At 47.9% G+C, this 12,299-nt stretch overlaps 1 protein-coding gene across 5 annotated transcripts in view; it reads left to right on the top strand.

Annotated features, from left to right (window-relative positions):
* TTC13 (tetratricopeptide repeat domain 13) overlaps positions 1-12,299 on the top strand; it is a 76,283-nt gene that overhangs the window by 24,491 nt on the left and 39,493 nt on the right. For 3 of the 5 annotated variants that reach the window (XM_054576737.1, XM_054576734.1, XM_054576733.1), the window contains exons 5-8: positions 3,667-3,732; positions 5,251-5,343; positions 7,954-8,070; positions 9,036-9,146. In XM_054576737.1, the coding sequence (XP_054432712.1) occupies positions 3,667-3,732; positions 5,251-5,343; positions 7,954-8,070; positions 9,036-9,146 (387 nt within the window). The remainder of the gene's footprint in view (positions 1-3,666; positions 3,733-5,250; positions 5,344-7,953; positions 8,071-9,035; positions 9,147-12,299) is intronic. The other 2 variants (XM_054576736.1, XM_054576735.1) reach the window with 1 other exon arrangement.

Genomic DNA, 12,299 nt, shown 5'->3' with positions numbered 1-12,299 from the left:
CCCGGGAGCGGCCCCGTCTCCATTGGGCGGCGTGAGCGCACGTGCTCCACACTCCGGCTCTACCCCTGCGCCTCCCAAGTGCAGGCTCTCCTCTGTCCCTCCGCTTCTGCCGGCTCTGCTCACACCGTGGCCAGGCCGCTGCCGTCCACCAGACGACTGATGTGGCCGTCACTTCCTGGCTTGTCTCCTACCCCCCCCCCACACCCCCACACACGCATACCATGTGTGCATGTGTACTTTAAACACACACACACTTTGCTGTTGCTTTTAGGTTAAAGATAAAAATCCTCGAGAAGGTCTATACCTACCACTCCACCCTCATCTTGGAACGTGCTCCCCGGCTCCCTCTGCCTGGCCCAGCAGCCGCTCTGGGCTGCCCCACCCCCTACAGAGCTCGGCCCAGGTGTCCCCTCCGTGGAGAGTCTTTCCTAAGCTTGTCTAGGCCTTTATGCATTTTCTAAAATCACCATTCAGTCTCTGGCACATACATATTGAAGCTTCATCTTCAACTATATTTGTACTTGGGGCTCTCCGGCTCGGCTCTGAGACGGCAAGAATCTGCTGCCTTCGTGTTGGTTTTTGCTTACCATGGCACAGGAATCGGACATTGCGAGGAGCGGGCCCTGCTGAATGAACGAGTGGCTAATGTCCCTACGACAGATAATAGGACCCAAGGAACCGATCACATTTGCGTTGCAGGGGAGGCTGGGAGGAGTCAGGGAGGGGGTGTGTGAGATGCGCCTGAGCGATCGAAGGACTTTCGTGGGCGCAGAGGCGGTGAGTGGGCGGGCACCTCAGGCGGGCGGGGTAGCGCCCGCGGCTGCACTGAGCTGGGAGGGCATTTCGGGTCCGGGGACCTGTTCCGTGGTGCTGACTGCTGGAGCGCGAAGCGGGGGAGTGGAAGGAGATGAGGCTGAACAGGAGGGCAGAAAAGCGACCCGCTTTTCTTGCAAAGGCATTTAAGTGTTACCTCTTTATTTTTCAAGCGGCCAGTTGCCACCCTGTAGCAGGGCCTGAAATCAACTGGCACGCCAAGACTACCCCTCTTTAAAAAATGAAATATATCAGACTAGGAAATATCAGATTACACTGTGCAAGGAAGGCTGGGGATGACTTAATGCGATTTTTGTGTTTCTGATACATGTGTGTATGTCTGTATGCTCTGTATGTGTGTGTGTACTGGGTTGCAACATCAACTGTATTTCTTACTGTGGATTGGAGTAAAAATATGAATGTCACTGTGGTAGGTGCGGGGAGCCAATGAGAAACTTCAGCCAGGGAGTGACATGGGCAGACCTTAGGGCTAGAGGGGGACCTCTCAGTGTGGGGGCGGTGCCATGGCCGGAGCAGGACGGTCAGGCCGTTGCCGCAGCCCGGGTGAGGGAGGGGGGCCTGGCAGGGCGAGCGGCGGCGGGTGGGCCAGTGAGGTGACAGCAGAGACGCCCAGCAGGGGGGACTGCCAGGATTTCAGGAGCAGAGTGTCGGGCAGGGAGATGAGGGCGACCCCCTCCCCCCGTGTGGCCAGTCCAGGCCCCAGGGCATACGGAGATGACGGCCAGGCCAATACAATAACTTTATTTAAAGGCACCTTTTTCTGATTCACCTAATAAGCCTCTGGCATGAAAATGTTCTCAGCTTTGGGAGAGAAACTTCTCGGATAGTAGCATTGTGAGGCGTCACAAATCTGCATAGGGTTTCCTGTCCCTGGGAACGTCATCGTCATTGTGGGAGACGCCCTGCGGGCTCACTGCCTCCCGTCCCACTGGGCCGCGGTGCTGCTGGGCAGTGCTACCCCTGGCAGGGGTCGCTGCCGTGGAAACGTGAAGGCAGGGCGACCCGAGTTGCTCAGCGGGCGGCTTTTCCTGCGGCCCCTCTCCCTCTGTCCCTGGAACCCTCTCCCCCCACGCACGCCGCTTGCTGTGCCGGGAGGACACTAAGTGTTTACAGTGTTGCCTCTGGGTGGCAGGGTGATTGGGTGCCCTTGCCTTTCCTTATTTTCTAAATATTCTGTAATTTGTATTTTCTATTTACTATTTAAACTGATTTTTTTAGTGATAATACAATCTTCTATTTTCTCTAGTAACCTAGTACTTAAACCATTTTTTTCTGTTTACATGTATGCATGTTTGTGTTTAAACAATGAAAGAGTGCAGCAGCGTCTTAAGTGGGATGAAAACACAGCTGGCGATCCCGCCCTCCCCCGGGAGAGTTACCGGGAGCATCCCGAGCCCGTTCCTCCCGGCCGTCAGGGCCGGTCCCGTCACACGTCAGCGCGGTCGCAAGAACTCAGGGCCGTTCCTTTGTGGTTCTGTGGAACTGGTTCTTTGTTTCCATTGAGCAAATGGCGTGGACAGCCCTTCATGCCAGCTACCTCTAAATTACAAATCCCAAACCCAAAACTCCGTGGCAGGCGGGAGGCGACCTAAATGAGCGACAGTGTACGGGTGTGACGTGGAGGCCCCAGGTCGGCTTGTGCTAAACTACTGACAAACCTACGCCCTCGTCTGGAGAGACAGCCAGCACGTCACTCTGGGTTTTGTGGGGGGATTTTTTTCTGGTCCTATGGGCCATCTTTATTGACTCTCTTAATTTTCCAAGAGAAGCAGGCGACCTGTCGTTGTTTCCCTGAGGTTTTCCAGTTTCCATGCGATATGAGGCCCATCTGCTGGCCTGGCGGAGCCAGTGACGCACCCATTCGCTGTTTCACGTCGTGGGACCTCATTTTGTTTCAAGGAGCCTTGTTTTCTTTTGAGGGCACTGCATCGTCTCCTTCATTTTTTTATTTACTCATCGTTGAGGCTGATATGCCTTTTTCTGCAATACCGGCAGACCGCTCTCCGATTTGAACTGAGCAGCAGATTAGCCAGCACGGCGCCTGTCCGGTGCAGTTCTGTTAAATTCTTTAGCAGTGGCACGAGTTTCCCCCAGGATCGTGTAGCCTCAGGCGGCTTGCTCTCCTCCCTTAAATATGTAGGTGAGGGTTCCGAGGTGGGGTCAAAACCGCGGAGGCCGCCTGTAGCCGGGAGGCCTCTCGTACAGCCTGTGGGGCCGCTCCCGCGCACGCGGACTGCGTGCCGGGCCCCGAGGGCCGGGCCAGCAGACGCCGGGTCCCTGGGCCTGAAGCAGGTTGCCGAAAGGAACCGACCACCAGAGTAAAGGGCTGTGTTCATCCCCGACAGACTGGAGCCGACTCGCGCCTCATTCCTCGCTGGGTTGGCACGGAGGGTCCTTTCCGTCCAGATTGTTCCGGGATTACGCCAAAGGAGGCAAACTAGGAAGCGGCATTTCCCAGTCCTTCGCTCCTGTCTGCCTTCCTCTCTGAGCCTGTCTTCTCTGTAACACGTAGTAGCGGGTGTGGCCAGTCAGGGGGTTGTCGAGAGGATTACAGTTTAAAGAAGAAGACTGTGAAAGACACTAGTGCAGAGCTCTTGTCCATTCTCTTTATCTTAGTATTTTTTTAATGCAGAATTCGTACTGGGTGCCTCATTCACATGAGCTTCAAAGGGTAGAGTGTTCCTGGCTGGGGGCTGCGCTAGGACGCACGAGGGTGGTAGCGCGAGGTAGAGCTGTCGCTTGTGGCCTTAACGCGCTCGAAGCAGAAACTGATTTTTGTTTTGTTTTGTTTTGTTTATAGTTTTTGACGTGTTTCTGTTTTGGTCTGACTAGGAGGAGCCTGATCTGGTTAGTGCAATTTATGGCCGAGGGATAGCCTATGGAAAGAAGGGCCTACATGTGAGTATGGACTAGCTAACGCTTGCCGTAGCGCCTACGTGACCTGCCTTGCGCCAGGGTTTGATGGGACCGCTCGCTCACTGTTCATTGCGACCTGGCGGCACAGGCACTGTGCTGTTCCGGCCACAAACGAGAAAGGCAGCGGAGGACCTACTCGCGATCAGAGGGCCGGGGAGCGGTGAACTGGGAATGTCCATCCAGGCCCCCTGAGACCAATTTTGACCTCAAAATGTTTTTCTACTCCAAAAGGGCAGGCGTTGCCAGCCTAAACTTTATTTGGTGATGAGCTGGACATAGACCAAGAAAAGCATGAGATTTTAATATTTCTAAATCCTAAGAAATGCTCGTTGGTGAAAGCAGAGCCTGGGCATCAGAAGTGCAGTAGGACACAGAATCTGAGTTCCTGTCACAATTTTTAAATGTTGACTAAAAGAACAAAAGTATTTGTGTAATATTTGCTTGTTATCACATATTATACTTTCCCCAGATGGGTATATCTCTGTACCCTCACTCCCCTTATTTTTCTGAGGAATGAAGGAAGGTTATAATGACTCTCTATATAAAATATATAATGACATTATAATTACATAAGTATCATAGTATAAAAATGAAATATTTCCTGAGATTATTATATTAAATAATGAAATTAAGATTCAGAGCTCTACATTTTCAGTCTAGAACATTATACATAAACTTTTTTTCGTATTATATGTGAAATATATTGAAATGAAATTATGCTTTGAGGGAGAAACATCACTTTCGTATCTTTGCCAATTAAAAAAATTGTATTCATTGGGTGCCGGCCTATTAGATAAATTCTATATGATACTTATATATTTCTGAGATACAGAGGACTGAGAATGAAAACAGATTTTGGAATGACAGGTGTTCAGGACGGTAACAATGTTACGTTCAGAGCATCAATAAGTGACTGAAGTTTCCCTAGTGGAAGCCAAAGATCGGCTGCTTCTTCCTAATTCTCATCTCTTAATTTTATATCTTGACATGAAGTTTGCTGTATCTTCAATGCATTTTTAATATAAAAGTAATATGCTCATATATTTTTATTGTAAAAGATACATGCACGTACATACACGTACGTACCTCGATTTCTTATGGTGCAGGTGTATAGTCTTAGGGGTTTGGGGGACACTGACTCACCCCCTCTGTTCCTGCGTTGCTGCTGGTCAGCGGCATCATTTTGCCTGGTGTCCACATTCTCATCCCTTGATATTCACTGACTCAGTGTTTAAATAGGTTCCATTTAGAAAACATTCTACCATCTGTGGAACTTGTGATAGGTGGTCAGGTCCAGGGTACAGCTGATGAGTAGGTAGACGTGAGCGAATTAAATAATGGTAATATAACTTATTTAACTTGGCAGGTATGTCCTAAGGAGATAATTCATATTTACTCTAAATAAGTACTTACATCGTTACTAAGTTACTGTTTCAGAAAATCTATTCTACCTGGTTTTGAGTAACAGTGTATCTCATACTAAGCTAATGCCTTTTCAAGGACATTAAGAACGCTGAGCTTGCTCTGTTCGAACTGAGCCGGGTAATTACCTTGGAGCCAGACCGCCCAGAGGTATTTGAGCAGCGAGCAGAAGTGAGTGTGGTTTTCTTTTCCCCTCTGTCCTTATTGGGTTAGTTGAATCTCCGACTTTTTTTTCCCTATTGTTTTCTTACTTATACATTTTAAAGCTCCCTTCTACCTACTGTGTTTTCCTCCTAGGTACTTAATGCTTTAGACATGGTTGGAATTACTAGGAAACTATGGGCTGAGTGATACTCCTGATTTAACATGTAATAGTAATATTTAGTATTAAGATACACACTTATGTACAACTATCAGTGTCCATTGGAAAGTATGTATTACACTTGATATTTATTGTATATATGACATGCTTTAGCAAAACTTAATATGACAGTGGGTAAAAACGGAATAGCCTTTGAAGTGAGAGAGAGAGAGAGAGAGAGAGTGTGTGTGTGTGTGTGTGTGTGTGTGTGTGTGTAGGCGAGTGCTTACCTGTAATTCTTACGGGTTGGACCTATCCCCTGGAGACACTGGTCAGGTAAGGCTGACTATAGATAGCCAGGCCTTGAAGGGACGCTTGGGTGGAGATAGAGAGGTACCATGGTGGAAATTCCAGGTGATCCCTGTGAGAGCAGACGCTGAGAGGAGGTGCTTCAGGGACAGGAAGGGGTGGCTCTTGGCCTGCCGGATTTCTCCGGATTTCTCTGCTGGACTGACAAGGGGCGGGGGGTGTTACAGGCTTCGCAGAGGCCTCGCTGAGAGGAGGGGATTCTAGACGGATCAGAGCCCTGTCCTGGGGAGCAAGGTGGAAAGGGTGTTCCGAACTATCCAGCTTTCACGTTGTGTTTATTTTCCCGCACATTAGCCAGGCTCAATGCTTTTGAGTTTGTTCATGAGTTGAACCTGAATAAAACTTAACTTTTAGTCATCTGATCAGGTGGGATTTTGTAGTTGAGCTAAAGGAAAAAATGACTTCTTTTTCCTCTTCAGGCAGAGAAAACTTAGCAAGGAAACACGACGCATTTTTGTAATTTAGAACTGTGTTTGTGATATTTTTGTTTTCAAAATTATAGTGTCGTAAATTATAGTTCAGTTTCTTAAAGAGAATTTGGTTTTATTGGGGAGCTGGCTCTCTGAATAAGATCGTTTCTCATTTACTGATACTATGATTCGTTATCCCTGGCGTCTGCTGGGTTGTAACCCCGAGGCTCCCTCTGACCCGGGAGCCCGGCCGGTGCTCAGGGCGAGCGCTGGGGGGAGTTGGCGGCCCTCTGCCTGAGGGGAGGGCGCCGGAGCCTTCTCCCTCCCTGACTCTGGTGTTGTGTTAAAACGTAACGAATAAAGCATAAGTTTAATTTTCCAAGTTTCCCCAGGAAAAGGACTTACTTAGCAGATTTAAAAATTTTATGTCTCTAATAAAAAGCTAATGGTATATCCAAAAATGATATCGGTGATTAGAAAAGCAATTTTCAGTTATCTTAAAAATACATAGCACTGTCCCCTTTTCCCAACATTATTGAGCAGGAATGCCACTGCATAGTGATTTTTTCCAGCCAAATTATAGCCTGTCATTTTTATATATCAGAAATTATTTGATGAGGAATCCGTTACTTTCTGAAATAGTCTATATTTAGTGAACACAGTGAAAGGTCTTGAGTTCCCCAGGTCGTCGTTCTGCCTGTTGATTGCTGAGCTGGCCCGTGACGGCTCAGTTAGCTGCCTGGGGTTAAGGGACTGGGCAGGGCTGTTTTTCCTTCCCAGCTGTTACCCCGGCCACTGTGCTTCTGGGATTCTCAGGCACGCGTTTCGTTTCGTTCATCTCCCTGGGCTACCGTTCTTGCCCTGGTGGCGTACCTGCCTGAATCTTCCCTGTTTTGCTGGTTTGAAGTTTCTGCAGAATAGGAAACTAGTTAGTGAAACTTAATTAAAATGACCAATGTTATAAAAAGAAAAGCAACCCTAATGTAAGGACGTTTGTGCAGGGGCACGTGCTTGAGCAGGGAGTACTGAGGCCCATTTAGGGGTTTGCATGTGTATTTTTGGTGTGCTTTTGCATTCTGAGCTGCCTTCTGTATTGTCGTGTGGCCTGAACGCACCTGATTGCCCGGTCAGAGGGGCTTTCCAGACAGGCTGACAGGTGCTCCCTTCCCTGCTCCGCACACCATGACCGATGAGCTAAGGGTGAACACAACAGGGCTTACAAGGCACCTGAAGTCTTAGAAATTGTCATGTAATGCTCGGCACCTCAGGGGACATAGCTAAAGACCATGGAGGGCGCTCCCTGTGCCCAGCGTTTTCTCTGTTCCAGTGGTTCCGAGTCGTCTTTCAGATCGATTTTGACAGGCTGCATTTTGATCTAAAAGAGAAATTATAGGTTGAGAAAACAAATGGTGACATTTCAAGGAAAGCAACAGGTATGATAACTCAGAACCTTGTGGAACAATCACAAGGCAGTCGCTGCACAGTTCACCAGCCTCCCCCTTGATGGGACGGGGAGCGGCCTCTCAGCTTGTTGACCTTGAACCTCACTGCTTAGTACATGGGGTCAAGGATTCTAGTCTGTGGAGAGAGTAATACTGAGAGTAGAGTATGCTGACATGTACCTGAAAAGTAAAAAACATTGGCAGTTTTAGGGATGATCACTGGAAGTTTTCTTTTCTAATTACACTTTCGGGTTTATAGATTCTCTCCCCTCTGGGACGAATTAATGAAGCTGTAAATGATCTCACTAAGGCTATTCAACTTCAGCCCTCTGCACGCTTGTACAGACATCGGGGGACCTTGTACTTCATATCAGAGGTGAACGATTTTTGCCTTGAAACATTTCCTTTTGTGATGATAAAGATTTCACTTTTCCTTCTACTTCAGAAAGCTGGTGTAGATTTGGGTTTTGAGCTGTATAGTAATATGTTGGTGGTGCAAGATAGTTAGTTACAAGAGCATTTTCTTTAGCTGAAATTGAACCCATAGAGAAATATTAAATACCAAGAACACATTTATGTGCTTGAACTGTCAGCAGTAACTAACTCTGGACTAGGGGAAAAAAAGAAAGAGAAAAACAGAAGAGAAATTTGGTTCATAGATTATACTTAAATGTCAGTGCAGGGAAGCAGGTGTGCTTGTTATCAATGTGGTGATTAAATTTAGGGGTACGATTTGAAGTCCTTTGGGTATTACAACCCAAGAACCGTGACCCGAGCTGATACGGCTTCCCAGACGGTAGCTTCTGTACGGAGGGGACGCAAACCTAACAGGGTTATCTTTTATCATCACAGTTGTGTTTACAATTATCATTGTTATCTTTTCCAGTTCTCTTTTCGGGTTTACATAATTTTTGTACTACTTTTCTAATGGAAAAGAAAATATATTTAAAAAAATCTCAGCACAACACCGTTGAAGGTTGATTTATAGCATAATTACTTCAGAAGTATTCAATATAATACAATATTAGTACCAGGAAATAATTTTTAAAGTTTCTCTAACAAGTTATGACTTCAATATTATTTAAAATAATATTCTCTTTATTGGCAAAATAGTGTGCTTAAATTAAACCTGTGTGAGTTTTTCCCAGCACTTAAGAAAATCAATTAACTCAACAAACGACATAAAAATTCCACTTGTAATATTTGTGGTCATGAAATATTTTCTTTAAAGCCTTTAAAAAGGGCGCAGAATAAACTGGGATGTTTTTCCTGACCAATCAAAAGTAGGAACGGCCACCCCGCTGACGGCTGCGACCTCACTCTCCCCCGCCCCCTCTGCAGGACTACGCCACAGCCCACGAAGACTTCCAGCAGTCCCTGGAGCTGAACCGGAACCAGCCCATAGCCATGCTCTACAAAGGGTTAACTTTCTTTCACAGAGGGCTTCTGAAGGTGAGCTGTGCAGTCTGCCAAGCCTGCTTTGACTTTGCCGGTGGGAGGAAGTTAGTAAAAATTTAGTTTGGCGTGTTAGCGAACGATGTGTCAACAGATAGCTAATTGGTTTATTTCAGAAGGTAGTTTGAATGAACAGATTTATTGAGCTCCTACTATTTGGTAGGTACGTGGAGGAGGATCCAGAGGGGAGAAGATGAAAGGTTAGTAAGAGGAAGAAGTAATGCTTCACATGATAAAGGAGACAGTTTACAAAGGTTCTTTCCACATACACTTTATCATCTGGTAAATACACCGAAGAAAGTACTATAAACAAAGTGCTTTTGGACACAGAGATAAGAACAATTCCTCCAAACTACGGAGCAGAGTTAGAGAAAGTCCTCCCCCGCACCCCCCCCCTCACCACCAAGTGGACTTTGTCCTGAACTTGGAAGGCAGAGTAGGATTAGGTGGAGGAAGACAAGCTCCCCTGGCAGAGACTGCGCTGGATGACCGGGAGCCATGCGTGGAGGAGACAGTCGGTGTGTGCAGGAAGGTGGGGCTGGAAAGGTGGTGGGGGAGCAGGTGACACGTCTAAGCCCTGTGCTCAGCACTTTGACTTCAATCTGTAGGCGCGGAGGTACGCAGCCCAGATTTGGGGGAAAATAGTTGAGACCAGATCTGTCCTTTAGGAAGTGGATTCTGACGTGATAGTGGCCAAGCAGGTTAGGGACAGAGGGACCCCCGAGGAGACGTGGCTGGCGTTCCAGGTCGGAGGTGGTGAGCCGGAACTGGGCTCCGGGAGCAGGTGGGAGGCGTCTCTGCGATTCAGGGGCCACGCCGCTGTCCCTTGAGGACTGCTCTTGGGAGGTGGCGTTCAGGGACTCTGGAAGGGCGCTGTCCCAGCCGAGGTGAAGTGTGGGGTAGAAATGCCACCTCCAGCCCGTCCCTTCTCCCTGCCCTTGAGCCTGCATTCTCAGAGCAGGTGCGGGGACCCTGTGTGCAGCAGGCTCCATGCCGGAAACACGGCTGGGGGCCAGGAGCAGAGCTCCCGAGGCCTGGCACACAGTAGGCGCTCTAGTGCAGGACACAGCAGATCTGCCCGACTAAACTCAGGCAGGCTGTGCAGGTGCAAAACACTGCACCCTGACCAGGGGGTCAAGACAGACTCCCCAGAGCAGGGTGAAAGCTGTGAACTGTTTCAGTAGCTGTGGCCAGGAAGGGCACTCGGGCCGAAAGAACATGATTTTATTCCTGGAGAGAGTTCTGAGGATCACACGCACACACGTTTGGAGGGTAGGGAGAAGGTTTACCTTTAGGAAGGCCACGTGCTGTTCACCCTTAGTGTTGTAGACAGGCCTGTCACATAGTAGGTGCTCAATAAGTATTAATGGAATAAATGAATTTCAGGGGCAGAGCATTGAATTTGGAGCTAGAAGGCCTTGGATGGAGCTCTTGCTCTGAATCTTTTAACGGCACCGCTGGGCAAGCCGCTAAACTCCTTCCGCCTCTCCTTCTACACCTTTCAAGTAGAGATGATGCCAGTCTCTGCCTCTTGAAGTGATTGTGAGAAATAAATAAAATAATGTGTGAGAAGCACCTTATACACTGTAAACAGGACTCAGGTATTAATTATAGTGGATTATTTTACATGTGAAAATTTAATCTATATTTCATAGTCTAAAAAAAAAAATAACTCCTACCCACTAGAAAACAAAGTAATAAGAATTGCGCACCTTCGATTCCACGCCCCTCAGACCCTTTTGGCAGGGATGTCGAGGGTTGTCCTAACCCTCCCTCTCCCCGCTCCGGGTTTAGACTGGCAGCCGGAGCTCCGAGAGCAGTTACTTAACATGTGCTTTAAGCAGCTGCCCGGTGGACATTTCCAGTTATTTTGTATCTGCCCGCTATTCCTCTCACCTCTCAGCCACTGTAAATAAAAAATTCAAAATTACAGTACTGTATTCAAAGTCTATCCCTTGAATAGCTCATGGAGGAGGAGAAGATTTGAGTAGAAACAAATACCAACTACTAGTATTAAGAAGTTAAAATTACTTTTTAAAGTAAACAAATGCAAACAAATGATTTCACTTCTAACTAGAAAGCCCGGTCGGCAGGGCCCTTTGTGTGATTTTGAAATGAGAATTTTCCAGAGAAGAGCTGTAACAGACACTAATCACAGATTGGGCGAGGGCTGCAGTTCGGTTCGGTTCATCCTCAGCCAGCGCGATGAGAACCCGGAAGCCGCACGTTCGTTCTCTGAGTGTCAGAAGCCCCTCGGCAAACCGGCCGCACCAGCACTGCTGGGTCCTTTCCCCTTGTCACCGCGCTCGTAAACGCAGCATCGATGTGTGTGATAGACGGGACTTTTTCTTTGCATTTTTATAGATCTGCCGTCCGAGGAGGTCACAGCGTTTACGTATTGTCTCATTCATCCCAACGGCATCCCCAGGAAGTAGAGAAGGAGCAGAGGGTGCCCCAATCACACAGATTGGAACACTGAGTCAGTGGTGAAACGCCTTCTTTCAATGAACGAACTTAGTTTAGATGCCTCTGTTTCTCTCGTTCACTGTAGAGACAAAGTAGTAAATGGACCAATGAGTCTGAGTTATTTTTATATCCTGAAGGGGTCCCTGCAGGCCGACAGCAATTGAGAACTGAATTAAGTGGGTGGTTCCATATTTACTTTATAATATGTATGTGGGAAATATAGCAGGCAACATCACATGACAGATTTCACAGCTCTCCGATTCAGTAGCTGTAGCGGACATCTTGGATTTTCCTAGGGGAAAAACCAGCAAATGTTTTTCTGTTGAATCCTCCTTTTATCTTTGTTCCCAGGGTATTTCAAAAATTGTATGTCCTGAGCACGTGTTGTCATCAGCGTTTATGCTCTGAGAGGTACCTGACAGTGTGCGCTCAGTGACGGTGACCAGCCCCAGGGTGACGGCTGCCCCGCCCAGTGAGGAAGGGGGCCACGCGAAGTGGCCGCGGCTGAGTTCACCTCACAGGCGAACTCCGAGCCCATTCCCGCGCTGAGAGATCGATTCATTCGAGCGAAGTTTCTTTGTTCCCAGTGGCTTCAAATCTTGATTTCTGCTGTGTCCCCCCTTTGGCAGAATGAGGTAGAGAGCTGTGCAGTGATTAGACAGGAGCCCCGAAAGCAAAGCCTCA

This window comes from Pteronotus mesoamericanus, unplaced genomic scaffold, assembly GCF_021234165.1.
Source record: "Pteronotus mesoamericanus isolate MK-2021 breed Mesoamerican mustached bat unplaced genomic scaffold, CSHL_Meso_final contig_347, whole genome shotgun sequence".
Lineage (NCBI taxonomy): Eukaryota > Metazoa > Chordata > Mammalia > Chiroptera > Mormoopidae > Pteronotus > Pteronotus mesoamericanus.
This window is presented reverse-complemented; position numbering and strand designations above follow the sequence as displayed.